This window comes from Pseudophryne corroboree, chromosome 6 (genome assembly GCF_028390025.1).
Source record: "Pseudophryne corroboree isolate aPseCor3 chromosome 6, aPseCor3.hap2, whole genome shotgun sequence".
Lineage (NCBI taxonomy): Eukaryota > Metazoa > Chordata > Amphibia > Anura > Myobatrachidae > Pseudophryne > Pseudophryne corroboree.
The window spans coordinates 492,671,654-492,696,103 of record NC_086449.1 but is presented as its reverse complement, the minus strand read 5'-3'; the positions used below and the strand labels follow the sequence as shown (position 1 = coordinate 492,696,103).

The 24,450-nt window shown below is 42.4% G+C and overlaps 1 protein-coding gene across 2 annotated transcripts in view; it reads left to right on the top strand.

Moving 5' to 3' along the window:
- The window catches only part of ADAMTS20 (ADAM metallopeptidase with thrombospondin type 1 motif 20), a 406,022-nt gene extending 398,488 nt beyond the window's left edge, over positions 1-7,534 (top strand). For both annotated transcript variants that reach the window (XM_063927338.1, XM_063927339.1), the window contains exons 38-39: positions 1,910-2,014; positions 6,729-7,534. In XM_063927338.1, the coding sequence (XP_063783408.1) occupies positions 1,910-2,014; positions 6,729-6,839 (216 nt within the window). In that variant the 3' untranslated portion in view covers positions 6,840-7,534. The remainder of the gene's footprint in view (positions 1-1,909; positions 2,015-6,728) is intronic.
- The last annotated feature ends 16,916 nt before the right edge of the window (positions 7,535-24,450 follow it).

Sequence of the window (24,450 nt, the reverse complement as noted above, 5' to 3'; positions counted from 1 at the left end):
GTATTCACAAAATCTTTTCATTTACAGTTTGCACACATACCATAATCTTAGCTAACATAACAGTTATCCTATTAGACATGGAATTGTATAGGCAGTTTATATAATGTATCCCAATGTGGATACAATATCTTTTTTCAAGACAGTATTTGTTAAATCAAGGTACATCCTTTAAACTACACAATCAATTATACAAGAACTCAGAGACAATGAATGGTAAAAGTAAATTGTTTTTCAAATATGTCTAACTCATTGATATCAGCTGAGTTTTTAAACATCTGGCATAATTTTTAGCCCACTTTATAACTTTCCATTAATTCACTTAAAAAGGTTTACACTGTGTGGTAATTCCTTAAAAGCTTGGCACTGGTGCTCTCAGGAGGAAACCTTTTTGTGGTATCATTACTCAATGTTTAAAGATACAGATGTGTCCACATGCACCTTTCCTTTTTTGTGTCATATGGCACGAGATGCTTAACACGACTGAGATACTCCACCACGGGTAGCGATTGGTTGGATTCCCACATTTTTTGGTATCAAAAGAATTTATATCAAGTAGCAGATTAAAGAAGCATAGTTTAAGAAAAATGACAAGGCGTGGCTAAATTGCAGGGTCCATGGCACGCCATGTGACTTGTTTTTAGGAAAGATTTATGTGAACACATCTGTATTGTAAGTCCACCATACATCAAATTCTAGATCAGCTTCAATTTCCTAAATTATTCATGTAAGCAAGCTCACAAAGTTAGAAAGAGACTTGCAGGTACTCTGATGTGTCCAACAAATACTTTAGAGTTCATTGTGCTCTCTAACTTTGTAAAGCTGCTTGCATGAATGAATAATGGAGGGCTCTAAATAAGCCCAATTGCATTTATACCCAGAGACTGGGTCTGGTTGTGGATTAAAAATGGTATGTCATGGTTGTTTTGGTTCCCATTTTTAGTGCTCTAACAGATTGAGTATGTGGATTCTGGATAGGACTACGTTGGCATTTGTTTCTGCCTCTTATTGGTACTGTCCTTATCTTGAACCAATTCCATCTACACTAACAAGATTGAAACCAGCTATCTGTAAGATTGATCTATTGCTGTACTATACCTCCCAACTTTGAAGAATGCTGACCCGAGACTCTTATGTGCGGCAAAGCTGCGCTCGCCCGAAAAGGGGGCATGGCTTCATAAAAAGGGGTGTGGCTTCACAGGAATGCCCTAACCACCTGCCACGTCCCTGTTTTCTGTCACTGAGGGGGCATGTCTTCTGTGAATAGACGCTGTGCGCATGCAGAGCAGTGACTACAGGAGACTCCCAACTGCCTCCCTCCCCCGCACTGCGAGACACTGCGGCCCGACAGTGGGATAGCGGGACAATTCCAAAAAAACGGGACTGTCCCGTAAAAATTGGGACAGTAGGGAGGTATGCTGTATACAATCCATGTTTTTTAAAAGGCAGTTTAAGATCCAGTACTGGCATATAAGAATTGAGTTAAATATCTGTGCTCACAGGGAAATAATTCATCCTTCATTGTCTGGTTCTACTGTACACCTGCATTTTGGAATATAATTTGTTTCAATTTGTTAAGACACCATTATTTTTAGTACAAAGTTTAACCTATCAGATATGCTTCCTTTCCCTTAATATTTTCTTAGAGCACCTGCATCTGTCTTCTGTTTTGTTTTTTAAACTGTGTAAAACTGGTAGGAAAAGCCAGAGAGGCCTAGCTAAAACAGTCTACATCAGGGTTTGGAACATCAAAGGAGGAGACAATAGAACAAGCAGTACTATGTTTTCTCATTTTAAATGCCAGTATTCTCCTCTATGTATACTGTAAGTGAGTGAGTATACAGCAGTTTTTTTTCCACTGCACTAAATCTGCACATATCTTCTAACCACTTCTTTTCAATAACTGTTTCAGGGACAGTTCAGTATCAATCTTTCAGGTACAGATTTTCGAATATCAGATGCTGCCAGATGGATTGCTCAAGGGAATTATGCAACGGTCAATGTGCACAGATCACAGGTAGGTTATATGCATCACTTTAAACAGATGGGATGAGATGCAGTCAGGATCTTGGCAGTCGGGATCTCAACAGCCAGAATCCATACAAATCCAGACTATAAGTAGTGGGGTTAGGGTGAGGCATGCGGGGTGGAAAGATAGGGTTAGGCTGCTTTCAGGGCCGGTTCTAGACTTTGTGGTGCCCAGGGCGAAAGTTTCATTTGATGCCCCTCAAAAGTCAAAACAGGGTTTGTGCGCGCCATAGGCGTGCGTCAAGAAATAGGGGCGTGGTTTCATAGGGAAGGGGCATGGCCACAGTTATGCCCCCTGTAGTTGTGCCCCTAGTAGATTTGCCTCCAGTAGAGTTGTGCCCCCTGTAGAGTTTTGCCCCCTGTAGCTGTGCTTCCAGTAGTTGTGCCCTCTGTAGAGTTGTGCCCCTGTAGTTGGGCCCTTGTAGAGTTTTGCCCCCTGTAGCTGTGCCCCCAGTAGTTGTGCCCCCCAGCAGCTGTGCCCCCTGTAGTTGTGTCCCCTGTAGAGTTGTGCCCCTGCAGTTGGGCCTCCTGTAGAGTTTTGCCCCCTGTAGCTGTGCCCCCAGTAGCTGTACCCCCAGTAGTTGTGCCCCCTGTAGCTGTACCCCTTGTAGCTGTGCCCCCTGGAGAGTTGTGCCCTCTGTAGTTTCGTCCCCTGTAGCTGTGCCCCCAGTAGTTGTGCCCTTAGTAGCGCCGCTTACAAAAAAATAAAAAATAATAATAATAATAATAATAATAAAAAAATTACTCACCTGCCTCCCTCCTGCTTCCAGACCACTGCTTCTGTCTCTGGCCGCCCGCTCCTCGGATCTATGGGAGAGACGTCATGACCTCTCTCGCATAGCGCCACACAGACACTAGAGGTCAATTAGGACCTCTAGTGTCTGCGGCCGCTCCCACAATGCCGTTTGGTGCGTGACGATGTCAGGCGCACCACACGGCAGCACGTGGGAGGGTTTTGCAGCACAGCAATGGCAGCAGCGCCCTTAAGAATGCTGCATACCGGGCAAAAATCCTGCTTGCCCACGGCAAGAGCCGCTTTTGACTGCTTTGGTTAGGTTTAGGCTGCGGGAGGGAACAGTTAGGGTTAGGCTATGGGTGGGGTAGGTTAGGGGCAGTGGTAAAATACTTACCTGGATCTGTTGGGATTTTGAACATCGGCATGCCACTGTCAGCATCCTGCCCATTGGTATTGTGACTGCTGGGATTTTGCACCTAACCCAGTGGGATATAGGCAGAATGCTAAGAAACTATAGTCAGAAAGAAAATGTATAAAATTAAATTAGCGTAGGTAATGCAATTATAATCCTTTAGCTAGCCAGTATATGTATACAGAATTGCTTATTCATTTAAACTTCATGACGTTTCTAGCAAATAATTTGAGGATTGTTGATAGGAAATATCTAAAATATGTAATAAATATGTTTTATTCACTAGATATTATTATTATTATTATTATTATTATTATCATAATTTCTCTAACTGCTACTTTATCTTCCTGGTAAAATAGTATTATGTGAAATATCCATTTATTATACGAAAAAAGGTTAACTTTTCATGATAATTATTTTATATCTGCAATTTTTTCTATTTTGTTCTAACCATTAGTCATTATAACATGTTTTCTGGATTATTTTTGTTTGGCTCACATCAATTAGAAAAGAATAAATGTACTGTAATAAAAAGATTGCTAAGTTTTGCATTTGTCACACCTTGGCTGCTTTGGGTATGGGAAACTTAGTCTAAGAATATTTTTTACGTTTCAGGGCAATATTTTGTCCTAACATTAGCAATAGGAATATTGGTGTGATTCAATGGATCTACAGTAAATAGATTGACACTTAATAGGTTGACCCCATATGGTCGACATGCAAAAGGTTGACAGGGTCAAAATTTTGACTGTCTAAGGTCAACAGGTACAAAAAGTTGACGTGTAAATAGTTGTTTGTACCTGTCGACCTTAGACACAGTTGACCCTTTACCTGTCAACCTATTTCATGTCGACCATTTGGGGTTGACTTATTGACTGTATAACTAGACCCTGTCTATCCAGTGCCTGAACACGAGAAATAGACAATTACATAATTATATATATATGACATAGCCAAATTGATTTTAATTATTCCTATTCAGAAATTCCACTTGATCCAGAGTAATAAAAACAAAACCTATAAACTTATGAAAATTGCCTTAAGATTCCCTTGCTGACCCTATATTGGCAAACAATTCTCTGGGGGTTTATTTAGGAAGCATCAGTATTGTAAAACCTGGGGCTCCCGTGGCCATTTTCCAGTGATTCGCACATGCACACTAGAGATTTCCCTAGGAACGTGTCGCAGGCGCCATGTTCCTGAAGACCTGCACATGCGCAGTAGATTCGGGGGGGGGGGGGGGGCAGGCAATCAGAGCTTTCAGATGGGCCCCCTTCTCTCTTGATTGGGTAGGGGATCAGGCAGGGGTAAATAAGTAATGAGAAATAATATTTTTGTGACATCCTGGAAATTGATCTTACTACAGTCCATGGACCCTTCACATAACAGATAATATAACTATGCTATAAACTTTTCTCTCATTTGATAGACAGTGTATTGCAGACAGTATTGTTGAGAATAACAAACAACATTTCCAGAAACATTCTTGTTCTCAAATTCTAATAAGTTGAAATAAAGGCAATTTATCTGGTTTGGTTTTGAAAGAACTGCTTCACCCCTTTAGATCATATGGATCGGTAGAATTGTTATTAATGTAGGAGGTTTAGAAGATGTTTAGCAAAAATCCAGAGATACACTACTTTTGCTGCTTGGGTTCCTTGTGTAAGTAATGCCACAAACAACATATTAATTACCAAAAATGTCCTAAATTACATAATCTTCTTTTCAAGTGCCCCTTTTAAGCAGAACCTGAAACTTAGAACACTGGTCCTGATCAGAGTTGGGCGTAGGTCTGAATGTAGATAGATCAAGCAATTTGCTGTATGGGAAATAGGTGTTTCTGGGTGGCAACTGGGCATATACATAACAGAGAACCCTCACCTTGGCATTTTGTGGGCACGCTACAAGGGTTGCTCACTCTTCTGAGATGTGTGTACGCAGTCAGAGCTGGATTAAGGGGGGGGGGGGCGGTGTATGTCTTAAAGGCGGCCCCTGGCCAGAGCTGCTCTGGTGCTGCTGTCATCCCTCTCCAGCCTCCGCTGCCAGCAGTAACTGTCCTGGCAGCAGCGAAGGCTGGAGATTGACTGAGCTGCCAGAGAGGAGGGGGAGTGAGGTGCCGCACATACAGGACATCGCAAATCTCCATGCAGTACATCACACAGCCACCATCCCTGCACTCTTCCTCCGGCAGTATGTAGTCTTCTGCCCCAGGAGCCATCAGGTGTCATCCCTGCACTCCTCCGGCAGTATGTAGTCTTCTGCCCCAGGAGCCATCAGGTGTAGGGCCCCACACTGCAGGGGGAGAGAAGACCTCAGGCTATTGGAGAGGGCAGAACCCCCACCACCGACATGGGGCCTGCCCTCCCCAACAGCCTGAGGTCTTCTCACCCTCCTGCAGTGTGGGGCCCTACCCCTGATGGCTCCTGTTGCCAGCTGTGCTGTTGGGGTTGCACGTGGACATTGCAGTTGCTCGTGGGATGGAGAGGGCTACCCTATCTTGGGTGCCATGGGCCCCACAAGGGTTAGATTTGACCCTGTATGCAGTGTGTATGTTGTGTCTCCTGCACCCAACATAATGTAGGTGTAAATAAGCTGCTGGGCAGCGGCATACACAGAGATGTGTGTGGCTTTGAATATTTCTGTAAAATTGCATTTGCATACTCATCATAACGTGTATGCAGCTTGTGTTTGCAGATGCTTTTGCATTACATGCAACTTATAATCAGACCCATTAAGTACAAAGAACTCGGAACAAAATAGAGTGATCCACGTACTGGATGGGACTGTTTTTCATATTTGTAGGAAGGATCAGAAAAGCTGGGTACGCACTGGGGGATATACCAGCCATTCGAGTGAACGACCAATGTATCGAAAGTCTGTCACTGGGTGTGTACCCCCGATATGTCTGTGAATGACAGATATATCAGAGCATCTGGCTGTGTGTACAGGAGGTCTGATGACTGCCTGTACAATTTCTGCAGGGGCCGTTGGTGACTGACTTCTCAACTTGATGGGCACATTTTAATGCCCGCCCAGTTTTGACATCAGGCATGACACATCGGGTAAACAATTGGTAAGTGTATATGCACTTACCAATCATTAGATAGGTGGGTGAGTCGGCCAGGTGTGTACCCAGGTTAAGTCTAGTTTATTTCTTTATTTTTTACATTGAAAAGGCAATTCCAAAGCTAAATGCATAAAGTGGGGACAGTTTGTATTGCACACAAACTCTATCCAGCTTTTGCAACATGTGCTGAGTAGTAAGCCGGGCCATGGAGAGTACTTACTTAATAGAACCTTTGGGCCGAATTCAAGGTTGATTGCAAAAGCAATATATTCCTCTAATGGGCAAAACCATGTGCACTGCAGGTGTGGCAAATATAACACGTGCAGAGAGAGTTAGATTTGGGTACACATACTCTTGTATTTCGGTTGTGTATGGGAGGTTGACTACAGTATGTCTACTGTGAGTATTTTACTGGCAGTGTTACACTTGTGAACTATACTATAACATGTCTTGTATTTGTTATGTATCTGTGTGTGTTTTATCTTTAGGATGGAACAAAAATTTATGGAAGATGTGGAGGTTATTGTGGAAAGTGTATTCCGCATTCAGCTATTGGTCTTCAAGTTCAAGTACAAGAACATCAAAGGAAAATCATATGAGCCATGACAACACATGCTCATTTCTTACTGTATTTGACATGGGAGTGCTGTTATAAAGCATTGCCTTCTTTTAAACTTGTCATGGGCACATACATGATTTTTGATCCATTGTTATACATGTCGTAAAATGTACTAATGTGTTTGGAAACAACCAACCACAAATTAGGCAATTAATGCACATGTGTTTAGATAATACCAATTATTCTCTGTATTGGTGATTTTATCAGTGATTTTTGTCCATGGAAAGATGAAACAGACACAATCTAAATCTGGGTTTGATGCAATGTTACATATTTAGGAGGGAATTCAATTAGGTGCGAGTTTGGTCCTGCCGAATTCAAGGCAATTTTGCATTGCAAACTACATTTGCAATTCAGTTACAAACTTTTTTTCAGAGTAAATTCAGATGTTTTTGTCTACACCCCCATGAGCAGGTGAATAGGTAAGAAAAATATTTTTTTCTTTTAAGGTAAAAATGTCAGGACTTGCCTCAGAACCCCTTTAACACCCCCCCCCCCCCCTCACCAATAACTAACAGGGCATTTGGAAGTTTTCAATTAGCCTAATTGGGGCAATAATTACATATCATTATTGTAGTTAACAAAAAATAATGACCTCAACCCAAAAATCAGCTTTTTATTAGTTTATGCACCCCAAATTTAAATAATTTATTTCAATGAAATAATTACTTTTTATTGGCCTCAAATTACCCCCAAATCAATTTATTTCTACGTTTTATGCATTTTTCATTTAATTAATTTGTAATTAAATGAAATTCATAAGCTTTTTACATTATTTAACTTGCAAACAAATGCACAAATCAGCTATTTGACACTATTTAAAAGCATCCAGTACTTCCCTTATGCCCACTAACAGCCTTCTATATGGCTCTGCTAATGAATTTGTCACTTTTTTGGGGTCCAGGAAGGTCTCTCCACTTTTTCATGCTTATTTCCAAGTTCGCTTTTGGACAAAATTTGCGCAACTTCACTGCAAGTAATGCAAATTGGCATTTCTAATTGAATTGTGCAAACCTGTGGTGCGCACATGAAGGCAAAGTGTGCGAGTTTAGAGTGAGTTTAAGGTGAAGTGTGAGAGTTCAACGATTCGAGTTTACCTTCTGCAGTCTTGTAACTAATTGAATACCCTCTTTACATTCTTTACAATAAAAAGCTGTTTTGGTTTTTGCTGCAGTCTACCTGAAGTTAAAATTACCCATTGTCTGAATCATTTCTACCTCCATTGCAGGTTGTTATTAGTGCTTTCAACAAATTTTTATTTTATATTATTTTTACTTTAATTTCCATTTGTAGTATATTTTGTTGTTTACAGTCTATCCAAACTTCAAAAGGTTCTTATTAGTATAGGTAATAGAAGAATAAAAAGAGTTGAGGTGGGATTAAGTATTAATATTTCACAGATCTTATTTTATTTAATATTTATTTATTTAAAAATATTTATGTCAAAGATACCATTGTAGACAAGTTTATAGAGCTATATGGCAGACGTTTTGCTATATCTAATAAAGATTTAAGTGACTTGGGTAAGTTGTTCCAGAAATGGAGAGCCTGGCAGAAGGCTTGCTGAATTTAGAAGTCATTTTCAGGCCTCTAAATATATAGCTTAGGTAATAAGTTCTTCGAACTGCAGGAGCAAGTAATGTGACTAAATATTTGAAGGTCAAAAAAGAAAAGTGAATTCTACACCTTGTCTATGGGGAAATTCAGCCTACAGTAGATCTAATACTTGACGTATTTACACATCAAAACAAAATAGGTTAAGTTTGTAAATTGTATAAAGATTATTGATGTTTTATACTAATAACTACATTCCCATAGTCTATGAGTAGCAGTAGTAACATCTGTTGTGAGATGCGTTTTCTGGCCATGGGCATTAGATAGAATTTGATTCCATAGAGGTGGCCCAGTTTAGAATACATTTTGGAAGTCATGGTGTATACATGCAAATCAAGTGAAATGTTAGATTCAAGCCATATACCCAGGTATTTATGTTTGGTTATTGATTTCAGATAAGTGTAATATTTTGCCCATTTTACAGTATTGGTTATTGCTGTATCTTAAACCACTATAAATATGGCCATATTTTGGACAGGACAGGGGTAGACAAGGTTGCAATACAGGTTGTCACCAGTATAATTGACAATGTTTTTCTTTTCCACTGTCAGTAGAATTATGTACTATAGCCTGTATGGTAATCTCTATCAGGCTCTGGAATTATCTAATGGGTTGAATGAATTAGTTCCGGCTAAAGAAAAACTATTTTCATTCAAGTATCAGTAGAGGTAACTGTGTCACAACTGAGGGCCTGAGCTGACGGGAGGCAGCCTCAGTTGTAGGGGCTGAGATGTACCGGAACCTGGGAGGTTGTATCAGACCCCTGGACATGTAAGTAACATGGATAATAACTGCCCGAAGGCATGACCACGACAACTTGGATAAAAGTCAATGATGTTTATTATGACAACTCCGCAACACAGCAGCAGTAAAAGAAAACGTAAAAGTCAGCAAAGAATAAATACAGTTCCTGGGTACTACAGGATGGCAGGAGCCACAGGGCACTGGTAGTGTGAGATAGTTCTTATGATCTTCTAGATGGAAAGTCCTTACCAGGCCCGACTGTAGCAATGGAGATAACCCAGGATTGTGCCAGCTGGTGTTCCAGGAAAAGCTGGGTTGCTGAAGATAAAACAGCTGCTGTGGATACTGGCTGGAACCAGACTGTTGTTAGCACGGAGTGGATACTGGCTGGAACCAGTTAAATAATAAATGAACTTGGGAGCGATGAAATATGAACTGAAATGTAGAACTTGAGAGCGGAGAAATAATAATACCGGTGGAGAGTGGTAAAGTGTAGAAAGGACACCGGCCCTTTAAGGGAAGCTGTACTCTGCTGGAAGCTGAGCTGGAAGCAGGTAATGTTGTAGCTGGAAACAGATGAATCCACAATGGATTGGAGAGTCAGGCTACACCGCAGGTGGAATGCTGGTGCGGGTCTCTATGGTGGAAGTCTTGAGACAGGAGCTGGAACCTGGAAGACAATCACAGGAGAGAGACAAACAGGAACTAGGTTTGACAACCAAAGCACTGACGCCTTCCTTGCTCAGGCACAGTGTATTTATACCTGCAGCAAGGAAGGGATTGGCTTGGCAATTATGCAGATTAAAAATACTGACAACAGATTGGAGGAAATGATCAGCTGACAGAATCCAAGATGGCTGCGCCCATGCAGACACTTGGAGGGAAGTTTGGTTTGTAATCCATGTGGTAATGAAAACAGTAATGGCGGCGCCGGCCACTGGAGACAGGAGATGCCAGGCTGACAAGTGCACATCCAACCACGCGGACACAGCGGAGGCCGCGGCTGACGTAATCGCCACTCTGACACTCTGCATGCAGAAGCTCAGGGACGGCGGCGAAGGCCGCGGGAGACGCCATGCCAGATGTATAAGGCGTTACTGTGACAGCGTCTCAGAGAGACAGGAGAGGATGCAGGAATGTGAACATTAGGATAACAGATGGGATCCGGTCCTGGAGCGCTGAGCCAGCCTTAGGAGGCATCTGATGGGTAAGAAATGGCGTCCAGATACCCGGATCGTGACAGCACCCCCCCCCTTTAGGAGTGGCCCCAGGACACTTCTTTGGCTTTTGAGGAAACTTGGAATGGAATCTCCGGACCAAGGCAGGAGCATGGACATCAGAAGCATTGGTCCATGAACGTTCCTCAGGACCATAACCCTTCCAGTCAATAAGATATTGTAGTTGACCGTAACGGTGACGTGAGTCCAGGATCTTGGCCACTTCATACTCAACGCCTCGTTGAGTTTGGACTTTCGGAGTTGGAGGAAGTGAGGAATGAAACCGATTCAAGATCAGCGGTTTCAACAGGGAAACATGGAATGTCCTGGGTATTTTTAAGAAGGGAGGCAACTGGAGTCTGTAAGCAACAGGATTGATGACTTGTTCAATCTTGAAAGGACCGATATAGCGAGGTGCAAACTTCATACTGGGAACTCTTAACCTCAAATTCTTCGTGGATAACCATACCCGATCACCCACCTTGAGAGCAGGAACTGCTCGACGCTTCTTATCCGCAAACTTCTTGTACCTGAACGATGCCTTGAGCAGAGCTGATCGTACGCTCTTCCAGATATTGGCAAACTGATGCAAGGTGATATCCACTGCGGGAACAGAAGTTGCTGGAAGCGGTTGGAACTCAGGGACTTTAGGATGGAATCCAAAGTTAGTGAAGAATGGTGTTGAAGCAGATGAAGAATGATACTGGTTGTTATGACAGAACTCGGCCCAGGGAAGTAATTGAACCCAGTCATCTTGAGAGGAGGACACATAGATGCGGAGGAAGGCCTCCAAGTCCTGATTCACCCTCTCGGTTTGACCATTGGTCTGAGGATGGTAAGCCGTGGAAAACTTTAGCTTGACTTGGAGGACTTGACATAAACTTCGCCAGAATTTGGCTGTGAATTGAACTCCTCGATCTGAGATAATTTCTTCAGGAAGACCGTGGAGTCGGAAGATCTCTTGTATGAATACTTGAGCCAACTTGGAAGCTGACGGAAGACCGGTGAGAGGAATGAAGTGTGCCATCTTGGTGAACCGGTCAACTACCACCCAGATGGTATTGAACTTGTTGCACATGGGTAAGTCTGTAATGAAATCCATCGACAAGTGGGTCCATGGTCGACGGGGAACGGATAGTGGAACCAGTTGCCCCGCAGGCGACTGGCGGGATACTTTATGTTGGGCACACTTTGGGCAAGATGCAATAAACTCCAAGACGTCCTTTTTCAGAGTTGGCCACCAATAGGACCTAGAGATAAACTCCAGGGTTTTTTTGGATACCTGTATGTCCGGCAAAACGGGAAGCATGGGCCCAATGCATGAGCTTCTTCCTTAGCATCGGCTTCACAAAACTTTTCCCTGATGGGGGCGTAGAGTCCATCCCTACCGTGGAGAATGCCAACGGATTTATAATAGGATGCTTGTCTGAAGACTCTGACTCATTTTCTTGCTCCCATGAGCGGGAAAGGGCATCGGCCTTGCGATTCTGAGAGCCCGGACAGAACTGGAGTTTAAAGTCGAACCTGGAAAAGAAAAGTGCCCATCTGGCCTGACGAGGGTTGAGACATTGTGCGCCCTTCAGGTATAAAAGGTTCTTGTGGTCTGTAAGTATGGTGATTGAATGAGAAGCTCCCTCCAACAGATACCTCCACTCTTCTAGAGCGAGCTTGATGGCTAGCAACTCCTGGTCGCCAATGGCATAGTTGCGCTCAGCTGGGGAGAACTTCCGGGAGAAGAAACTGCAAGGGTGTAAATGGCCATCTTTAGCCCTCTGAGATAACACCGCTCCTACTCCAACGGAGGAGGCATCCACCTCTAAGATGAAAGGAGAGTCGATGTCAGGCTGTTTCAGAACAGGCGCAGAGATGAACCTTTGTTTTAAAAGATGAAATGCTTGCATGGCTTCTTCAGACCACTTGGACGGGTTAGCACCCTTCTTAGTGAAAGCAGTAATAGGCGCCACAATGGTGGAAAAGTCTCGTATAAACTTTCGGTAATAGTTGGCGAACCCTAAGAACCTCTGGACCCCTTTGAGGGTTAAGGGTACCGGCCAATTTTGGATTGCTTGTAGTTTCTCAGGATCCATCTCTAGTCCGGAACCGGACACAATGTACCCTAGAAACGGAATGGACTTGACTTCAAAGACGCATTTTTCTAATTTGCAATAGAGATGATTGACACGGAGACGGGACAGAACCTCTTTAACCCAAAAACGATGTTCCTCTAAATCGTTGGCAAAAATGAGGATATCGTCTAGATAGACCACGACATGACGGTATAGAATGTCTCTGAAGATCTCATTGACAAAATGCTGGAAGACAGCTGGAGCATTGCTCAATCCGAAGGGCATGACGAGGTACTCATAATGTCCGTCACGGGTGTTAAAGGCGGTCTTCCACTCGTCACCCTCACGGATCCGGATGAGATTGTATGCACCTCGCAAGTCCAGCTTTGTAAAGATGGTAGCTCCGCTAACTCTGTCAAAGAGCTCAGTAATCAGGGGTAAAGGATAACGGTTCTTGATGGTAATGTCGTTCAAACCTCTGTAGTCGATGCACGGCCGCAGACCACCATCTTTCTTTTTTACAAAAAAGAAGCCTGCGCCGGCTGGAGAAGAAGAAGGTCGAATGAACCCCTTTGCTAGGTTCTCTTTAATATATTCCTCCATAGAATGCGTCTCAGGCAGAGACAACGGATAAGTTCGGCCTCGAGGTGGAACCTTCCCTGGAACGAGATCAATCGGACAGTCCCATTCTCTATGAGGAGGAAGGATATCAGCAGAAGCTTTACTGAACACATCCGTGAAATCTTGATATGGAGGAGGTGGAACATCAGACGACCTGGGGGAGGAAGAACAGACAGGCAATACTTTAAACAAACATGTCTCAGCACAGGAGGAACCCCATGCCAGGATTTGCGTAGTCGTCCAATCAATTGTAGGATTGTGAAGACGGAGCCATGGAAGGCCCAGGACCACAGGATGTGTGGCTCTTGGAATCACTAAAAAAGAAATAAGTTCGGAATGAAGAACTCCCACTCTCAGACGAACTGGTAGAGTCCTTAAAGAAATAACTGCATCAAATATTTTGCTGCCATCCACGGCAGTTAAAGAAATGGACGAAGGAAGTCTCTCGGTGGGTAGGGACCACCGTTTAACATAGGCTTCGGTAATAAAGTTCCCAGCTGCTCCGGAATCAAGGAGGGCAATGACGTTCCGATAACGTTGAGCAACTTGAAGCGAGACTGGGAGATTACAATCTTGAGGAGATGGAGAGGAGATCATTACTCCTAGCCGGCCCTCTCCTTGGCGAGCTAGGATTTGGAGTTTCCCGGACGTTTGGGACAGGCATTAATGGTGTGAGACGGAGCTGCACAATAGAGACAGAGAAACTCGGAGAGACGTCTTCGGCGCTCAGCAGGAGTTAAACGGGAACGGCCAAGTTGCATGGGCTCATCTTTAGATGGTGACAGTTGACGAGGAGGAGGAGCAGAAGATTTTGGAGCAGATGATCTTCCACGCTCAGTTGCTCTCTCTCTGAAACGTAAATCCACTTTCGTGCAGAGTGAGATTAGCTCATCTAACTTAGAAGGTAAGTCTCTGGTAGCTAACTCATCTTTAATACGCTCAGATAAGCCATGCCAGAATGCAGCATACAGGGCCTCGTCGTTCCATGCCAGTTCGGATGCCAGGATCTGGAACTGTATCAGATATTGTCCTACAGTACGTGACCCCTGGCGTAAACGGAGAATCTCGGATGAAGCTGAGGTTACCCGGCCTGGCTCGTCGAAGATGCGCCTGAATGTTGACACGAAGGCAGTGTAGGAAGATAGCAGGGTGTCGGACCTCTCCCATAATGGTGATGCCCAATCAAGGGCTGAGCCACTGAGAAGAGAAATAATGTAGGCAATTTTTGTACGGTCACTGGGAAAATTGCCAGGTTGTAGCTCAAACTGAATCTCACACTGGTTGAGAAATCCCCTGCAGAATCTTGGAGATCCGTCAAATTTTGCTGGCGTTGGAAGATGAAGACGTGGAGCAGAAATGGGTAAGGTGGGTGGGGTTATAGCTGGAGTCACTGTGGTTGACGCACCAGACGCGCCTGAATCACGGAGAGTTGTCTGAATCCCATCCAGCCGAGTAGAGAGATCCTGGAGACAGCGGATGATATGGCCCTGTGCAGCCTCCTGATGTTCTAGTCGGGCTGCCAGTTCTTGCATCGGCCTGGCCGCTTGATCCTGGTCTCCGGCTGGATTCATTAGGTCAGTGCTTACTGTCACAACTGAGGGCCTGAGCTGACGGGAGGCAGCCTCAGTTGTAGGGGCTGAGATGTACCGGAACCTGGGAGGTTGTATCAGACCCCTGGACATGTAAGTAACATGGATAATAACTGCCCGAAGGCGTGACCACGACAACTTGGATAAAAGTCAATGATGTTTATTATGACAACTCCGCAACACAGCAGCAGTAAAAGAAAACGTAAAAGTCAGCAAAGAATAAATACAGTTCCTGGGTACTACAGGATGGCAGGAGCCACAGGGCACTGGTAGTGTGAGATAGTTCTTATGATCTTCTAGATGGAAAGTCCTTACCAGGCCCGACTGTAGCAATGGAGATAACCCAGGATTGTGCCAGCTGGTGTTCCAGGAAAAGCTGGGTTGCTGAAGATAAAACAGCTGCTGTGGATACTGGCTGGAACCAGACTGTTGTTAGCACGGAGTGGATACTGGCTGGAACCAGTTAAATAATAAATGAACTTGGGAGCGATGAAATATGAACTGAAATGTAGAACTTGAGAGCGGAGAAATAATAATACCGGTGGAGAGTGGTAAAGTGTAGAAAGGACACCGGCCCTTTAAGGGAAGCTGTACTCTGCTGGAAGCTGAGCTGGAAGCAGGTAATGTTGTAGCTGGAAACAGATGAATCCACAATGGATTGGAGAGTCAGGCTACACCGCAGGTGGAATGCTGGTGCGGGTCTCTATGGTGGAAGTCTTGAGACAGGAGCTGGAACCTGGAAGACAATCACAGGAGAGAGACAAACAGGAACTAGGTTTGACAACCAAAGCACTGACGCCTTCCTTGCTCAGGCACAGTGTATTTATACCTGCAGCAAGGAAGGGATTGGCTTGGCAATTATGCAGATTAAAAATACTGACAACAGATTGGAGGAAATGATCAGCTGACAGAATCCAAGATGGCTGCGCCCATGCAGACACTTGGAGGGAAGTTTGGTTTGTAATCCATGTGGTAATGAAAACAGTAATGGCGGCGCCGGCCACTGGAGACAGGAGACGCCAGGCTGACAAGTGCACATCCAACCACGCGGACACATCGGAGGCCGCGGCTGACGTAATCGCCACTCTGACACTCTGCATGCAGAAGCTCAGGGACGGCGGCGGAGGCCGCGGGAGACGCCATGCCAGATGTATAAGGCGTTACTGTGACAGCGTCTCAGAGAGACAGGAGAGGATGCAGGAATGTGAACATTAGGATAACAGATGGGATCCGGTCCTGGAGCGCTGAGCCAGCCTTAGGAGGCATCTGATGGGTAAGAAATGGCGTCCAGATACCCGGATCGTGACAAACTGCAGTTGTTCATTAAAACGACATATGAGGGACGACAGCACAAGTTAGGTAAGATGCCCCATTAAACACTTGCATCAGCTATTTGCATACTATCATCTGCCATGGCTTGTTACTGTCATAGCGTCCTTTAAACAGAAAAAAGAAAAAACTATATCCATGCCTATTCACAATAGGAATGCCTGACTATCTTTCAAGCCCAATGGCTGAGAGCTGAGATGATCTGATAATTGAGCTAAATAATATTTACAGTATTAATACTTGGTATCATCAGTGTTTTTTTCCATTTAGTATCAGTTGAGAACACTGCTGAAACTATAAAATGCATCCATAGGCAATGGTTATATGACCCTTGCAGAGATCAAAGCAAATTGTATTACAATGTACTGTATATATACAGTGTAGACCAGATATCTGGTGGTGGCACACAGAACAGTTTCCCTGTGGTGCCATGAAGAGGAAATGTTTGGAAGTTGTCATGCCCACTATATGATGGCAGCACTCTGGTAGTTACTACTGATCATTCAGAAACACTGGGAGTGGCAGGGGGCATTTAGCAGGTATGGCAACTTCCAGGCACAGCTGCTGATCAGTAGTGTTAGTACAAGAGAGATGTAAAGAACCATCTACTCAACCACTATTTAATCTCCTTTCTACATACCAATTAAAATATTCAGGAGTTGGGGTAAAATTCTTGAAGCTGAGAGACAGGAGCATATAACCAGGTGACCATGTTTCAGACCTGTATGAAAATCAGCCTCTGTGGATATTTTTGGGTGGTGCAACCACCCACAATGACTTCTACATTGGACGTATCATCATTTGTACTTTGCTAGATGATGGAACCTAAGATGGGAAATTTATTATATGTATTTAATTTACATATTTTTTTATCCAAATATTGGCAGTGTATATGCAAATCACATTCTTTGATTTCTTTTTGTACAATTTACAGTAAATGTCAAAAACTAGGTTAATTGGCCTGATAGAAACTATGAAAAACATACATATTATCCTACCTCTAAATCAAATATACAAAGATCTACTGACTCCACACTACACATATATTTTTATATTTAAAATAAAGTAACATATATATATATATATATATATATATATATACACCAGGATTTGCTGGAAAACTACAATTATATTTCAATGTGAGCATAGTAACATCTGTAGAAACATGTTGCATTAGAATTTATTTAATCATATATATATATATATATATATATATATTTATTTGCCCCAGTTTGTTTTGTTATTGACTGACCTTTGATGAATTGGTCATTATGGCAGCTGTTACCTAACAATGCACTTAAAGTGCATTTATTGTACTTTTTAAGGTCATATTATTTCTTAAAATGCATTACTATCCAATGCCTTTTTAATGAATTGTCCCATCATAATAAAATTGTTTGCAAATCATTGGTTTATGCTGTCTTATGCTGACCACTTTGGTGGTTGAAATTTGGGATCCTTAGCTGCCAGTAGTCTGTTAGCCAGTATGGAGGTTGGCTGTCTGCCTGCCAAAATCTTTTGTAATGAATGAGTCTGGCTACATGTATTTAGCTTTAAGGATTGCTTTGTACAATCCAGAATACAACAGTAAAAAGTACTGAGGGTATATAAATTCATATTACCCAAATGATAGTATGATTATTTTTACCACATCATTATAAGAGAACAATCATTAAATTAAAAACTGAATAACTAAATTTAAGATTTACTGTAACAAATATATAAGCCTTTAAGTCAATATTTAATATCACAAACGGACAAAATTATATGAATCAGATTTTGCTTTAAACTCATACTCAGAAAACATTATGTACAAGGCAGTGGCTGTTGCATTATTTTCTAAATTGCTGTGTTTGTGTTACACTGTATAGGAATTTATAGCATAGACTACCTACTATAATTACAGTACTTTTTTTTTCATTTGTGATATCAAATAATGGGCATTTTTTCATTGTAAACTGTTATTAGTTTTGAAAATTGTATGACATTTCTCTTACAGTAATTTGCTTTTCATCATGTTATCAGTTTGGTAGTATGAATATATTCTTAAACAAATAAAGGTGGAGCCTTAATTTAAATCAGGTGCTATCGTTACTTTTCTAGATGTATTGTCTGGAATGACCTTCAAGAAGTAAAGACTTTTGCACTACATATATTGTAGCATGTCAAATGTATATTATAGGAAACTCTCCTATTTTGCTGTACAAGATGTTTTCATTTATATTTTAAATAATGTAACATAAAAAATAAAACTTAAATATTAGTAGACAACATTTTGAGTTGAATTTTTATTTACTCTATACAATAAATAAATAAATAAATAAACATGCCTGAAGACTCCTATCTCTGGTAGCTATTGATTCCATCAGTGTGCTTTTGATCTGTGTGATTTGGTTCCTATGTAATTATTTTGTGTCATGGTGGTACCATTTGAAAAATAACATTGGGAAAATTCTAGAGATGAGCGTGTTCGGTTCTTAGAGAACCAAACCCACCTGAACTTCATGATCTGAGCCGACATCCGAGCCCAGCTTGGGACTTCCCGCCAGACTCGGATCCCAGAACGAGGCAAAAGGTCATCATCCCGCTGTTGGATTCTCGCGTGTTTTGGATTCCATATAAACAGCTGCACATCGCTGCCATTTTCACTCCAGACTTGGAGAGTGAGGGAGACAGACCTCTGTCTCTCAATGTGGGTGGTGGCGTCGGGTGGGTTCAGTGTGTGCTCTGTAGGGGTGCTGTTCCTGTCACTGTGGTGTACCTGTGCTGTGTTAGGGGTGCTGTCCTGGCTGTCACTGGTGTTTCATGTGCTGTTAGGGGTGCTGCAGCTGTACATGGGTGTTGCTGTCCTGGCTGTCACTGTGTTGTATAGGGGCAGAGGCACTGTCCTCTGGTATTCTGTGAAAAAACAGGGGTGCTGGCCCTGTGTTGTATGCTGTAAAAATTCTGAGGATCAGTGAAAATAAATGTACACTGGCCCTATCTTTATGCTGTAAAAATTCAGGGGTGCAGTGAAAATAAATGTACACTGGCCCTATCTTTATGCTGTAAAAAGTCAGGGGTGCAGTGAAAATAAATGTACACTGGCCCTGTCTTGTATGCTGTAAAAATCAGGGGTGCAGGTCAAATAAATGTACACTAGCCCTGTCTTGTATACCGTAAAATTACAGTGGTGTTGTTCAAATACAGGGGTGCTGGCCCTGTCCTGTATGCTGTAACATACAGGGGTGCTGTTGTTAAAATAAAAGTACACTGGCCCTGTCCTGTATGCTGTAAAAATACAGGGTTGCTGTTGTTAAAATAACAGTACACTGGCCCTGTCCTGTATGCTGTAAATCCAAGCATGCTGTTGTTAAAATAAATGTACACTGGCCCAAATACAGGAGTGCTGTTGTTAAAATAAAATTACACTGGCCCTGTCTTATATACTGTAAAATTACAGGAGTGTTGTTCAAATACAGGGGTGCTGGCCCTGTCTTGTATGCTGTAAAAATTCAGGGGTGCAGTGAAAATAAATGTACACTGGCCCTGTCTTGTATGCTGTAAAATTACAGGGGTGCTGGCCCTGTCCTGTATGCTATAAAAGTTATGGGGTGCTGTGAAAATGTATGTACACTGTCCCTGTCTTCTATGCTGTATAAATACAGTGGTGCTGTTGTTAAAATAAAAGTACACTGGCCCAAATACAGGGGTGCTGTTGTTAAAATAAAATTACACTGGCCCTGTCTTGTATGCTGTAAAAAAATCAGGGGTGCAGTGAAAATAAATGTACACCTGCCCTGTGTTGTATGCTGTAAAAATTCAGGGGTGCAGTGAAAATAAATGTACACTGGCCCTGTCTTGTATGCTGTAAAAATCAGCGGTGCAGTGAAAATAAATGTACACTGGCCCTGTCTTGTATACTGTAAAAGTACAGGGAGGTTGTTCAAATACAGGGGTGCTGGCCCTGCCCTGTATGCTGCAAAATACAGGGTTGCTGTTGTTAAAATAAAAGTACACTGGCCCTGTCCTGTATACTGTAAAAATACAGGATTACTGTTGTTACAATAATAGTACACTGGCCCTATTCTGTATGCTGTAAACACAGGGGTGCTATTGTTAAAATAAAAGTACACTAGCCGAAATACAGGGGTGCTGTTGTTAAAATAGCATGACACTGGCCCTGTCTTGTATACTGTAAAATTACAGAGGTGTTGTTCAAATACAGGGGTGCTGGCCCTATCCTGTACACTAGCCGAAATACAGGGGTGCTGTTGTTAAAATAAAAGTACCTGTGACGGATACTTTGACAGCTGATACAAATCACTCTGCTTGTGTATATATCTGTGCCGTGATCAGAGAGGAATTGTTTCATTTGGAAACATTCATTTTTAATTTTATTTTTTTGAGACGCTGTATCGAACTGCAGTGTCCAATGGTTTATTAGCAAATGTAACATCTGCAGTTCTGACTAAGGAGGATTCGAGCCAAATGGATACACCATCTATTGTCTGAGAAAGAATACAGAACATATTAGGATACCTATATGCTTGGCTACACCGATCTCTATATTATTTCAGTATCTTGCACTACATCGATTATTGTTAGTTCTTGTATAAAGAAGAACAACCGCTATCTGCTGCAATCAGGACAGATTACTGTCGTTTTCTATGCATGAGAAGAAATATCCATATCCAATATCAGACTAATCTCTCCCAATATTCTCACCACTAGGACGAATACCACGTCTAATATTAGAACGCTAAGGGAATTAGCTTGCTAATCACACTTAAATTGTACTTCCCACTTATTTTATAGGTAATTTTGTTAAATACAAGTTAAGTTTTAATTGAAAACAAACATTTCAATATTCTGTAAAATAGTGCTCCAAACAAGGGAATTTTCTTCTTTCCGATGTGTTATGGTCTCACCACCACACACACCGGATATATGTGTATCAGTTACATAATCCCTGGAGCACCTCCAACATAACGGATAGCTGTCCATTGAGACTTATAACACGTGTTGTTAGTTGGTTAAAATAAATTACTTTTTTCCATTTATCCAGTCTGGTGCAGGATTAACACGAATCTATCCACACGTTAAAATAAAAGTACACTGGCCCTGTCCTGTATGCTGTAAAAATACAGGGGGGCTGTTGTTATAATAAAAGTACACTGGGCCTGTCTTGTATGCTGTAAAATTACGGGGGTGCTGGGAAAATAAAGGGGCACTGTTCTGTGTGCTGTAATAATAAAGTGGTGCTGTCCTGTGAAATGGAGAACAAAAATTTGGAGGAAAAAATAGTGTATGATCAGGAACCACTTCCAGCTCCTAGTACTAGTGCTGAAGCTGCTGCTGCCACCAGTCATGACATTGATTATGCAATTCCATCAACGTCGTCTGGTAAGGCCAATGCACAATATCATAGAGGGCATGAAAAAATCCAAAAAGCAAAAATGAATAATCTGAAGGAAAAAAAAAGAAATTATCTGATGAGAATCATAAAATTGCCAATATGCCATTCAAGACGCGAGTGGCAAAGAAAGGCTAAGGCTTTGGCCATTGTTCATGAATGGTGGTTCATCTTCTCATGAGGATGGAAGTCCTCCTCTCTCTCAAAAAAATTAAAAAAATTAAGCTTGTTAAAGTACAGGAACAAACAAGTGTGCATTCAGAGATATCACAAATCCCCAAGGAGAGTCCAAGTGTGTCCATGGTTGCGATGTTTAGGCCTGACCTTTCCAAGACTGTATGGAAAGATGAGGCTCCTACCACCATTTGCACACCCCCTGCAAGTGCTGGAATTATATGGCAGGATCACTGGATTTATACGGCAGTACCACTGGAATTATACAGCAGTACCACTGGACTGGATTTATACTCCAGTACCACTGGAATTATATGGCAGGATCTCTAAAATTATTAGGCAGGATCACTGGAATTATATGGCAGTACCACTGGATTTATACAGCAGACATATACGGCAGTATCACTGGACTGGATTTATATGCCAGTACCACTGGAATTATACAGCAGGATCACTGGAACTATACGATAGGATCACTGGAATTATATGGCAGTACCACTGGATTTATACGGCTGGACCAATGGACATATATGGCAGTATCACTGGACTGGATTTATATGCCAGTACCACTGGAATTATACGGCAGGATCACTAGACATATACGCCAGTCCCACTGGAATTATACGGCAGTACCGCTGGACATATACGGCAGTATCAATGGACATATACGGCAGGATCACTGGATTTATACGGCAAGATCACTGGAATTATACGCCAGTGCCACTGGAATTATATGGCAGGGTCTCTAAAATTAGTAGGCAGGATCACTGGAATTATACGGCAGTACCACTGGATTTATACAGCAGTACCACTGGACATATACGGCAGTATTAATGGACATATACGGCAGGATCACTGGACTTATACACCAGTACCACTGTAATTATACGGCATGATCAGTGGAATTTTTCGGCAGGATCACTGGATTTATACTGCAGTACCGCTGAACATATACGGCAGTATCAATGGACATATACGGCAGGATCACTGGACTTATACGGCAAGATCATTGCAATTATACAGCAGGATCACTGGACTTATACGCCAGTACCACTGGAATTATATGGCAGGATCACTGGATTTATACGGCAGTACCACTGGAATTATAAGGCAGGATCACTGGAATTATATGGCAGAATCACTGGATTTTTCCGGCAGGATCACTGCAATTATACGGCAGGATCACTGGAATTATACCGCAGGATCACTGGAGTTATACGCCAGTACCACTGGAATTATATGGCAGGATCACTGGATTTATACGGCAGTACCACTGGATTTATACAGCAGTACCACTGGACTAGATTTATACGCCAGTACCACTGGAATTATATGGTAGGATCTCTAAAATTATTAGGCAGGATCACTGGACTTATACGGCAGTACCACTGGATTTATACAGCAGTACCACTGGACATATATAGCAGTATCACTGGACTGGATTTATATGCCAGTACCACTGGAATTATGCAGCAGGATCACTGGAACTATACGGTAGGATCACTGGAATTATATGGCAGTACCACTGGACTGATACAGCAGGACCACTGGACATATATGGCAGTATCACTGGCCTGGATTTATATGGCAGTACCACTGGAATTATACGGCAGGATCACTGGACATATACGGCAGTACCACTGGAATTATACGGCAGTACCACTGGACATATACGGAGTATCAATGGACATATATATATACGGCAGGATCACTGGACTTATACGCCAGTACCACTGTAATTATACAGCATGATCACTGGAATTTTTTGGTAGGATCACTGGAATTATACGGCAGTACCACTGGACATATACGGCAGTATCAATGGACATATACGGCAGGATCACTGGACTTATACGGCAAGATCACTGGAATTATACGCCAGTACCACTGGAATTATATGGCAGGATCTCTAAAATTATTAGGCAGGATCACTGGAATTATAAGGCAGTACCACTGGACATATACTGCAGTATCACTGGGCTGGATTTATATGCCAGTACCACTGGAATTATAAGGCAGGATCACTGGACATATACGCCAGTACCACTGGAATTATACGGCAGTACCGCTGGACATATATGGAGTATCAATGGACATATACGGCAGGATCATTGGGCTTATACGCCAGTACCACTGTAATTATACGGCATGATCACTGGAATTTTTCAGCAGGATCACTGGATTTATACGGCAGTACCACTGGACATATACGGCAGGATCACTGGACTTATACGGCAAGATCACTGGAATTATACGCTAGTACCACTGGAATTATAAGGCATGATCACTGGAATTATATGGCAGGATCACTGCAATTATACGGCAGGATCACTGGAATTATACGGCAAGATCACTGGACTTATACGACAGTACCACTGGAATTATATGGCAGGATCACTGGACATATACGGAGTATCAATGGACATATACGGCAGGATCACTGGACTTATACGCCAGTACCATTGTAATTATACGGCAGGATCACTGGAATGATACGGCAGTACCGCTGGACATATACGGCAGTATCAATGGACATATACGGCAGGATCACTGGATTTATACGGCAAGATCACTGGAATTATACGCCAGTACCTCTGGAATTATATGGCAGAATCACTAAAATTATTAGGCAGGATCACTGAAATTATACAGCAGTACCACTGGATTTATACAGCATTACCACTGGACATATACGGCAGTATCACTGGACTGGATTTATATGCCAGTACCACTGGAATTATATGGCAGGATCACTAGACATATACGCCAGTACCACTGGAATTATACAGCAGTACCGCTGGACATATACGGAGTATCAATGGACATATACGGCAGGATCACT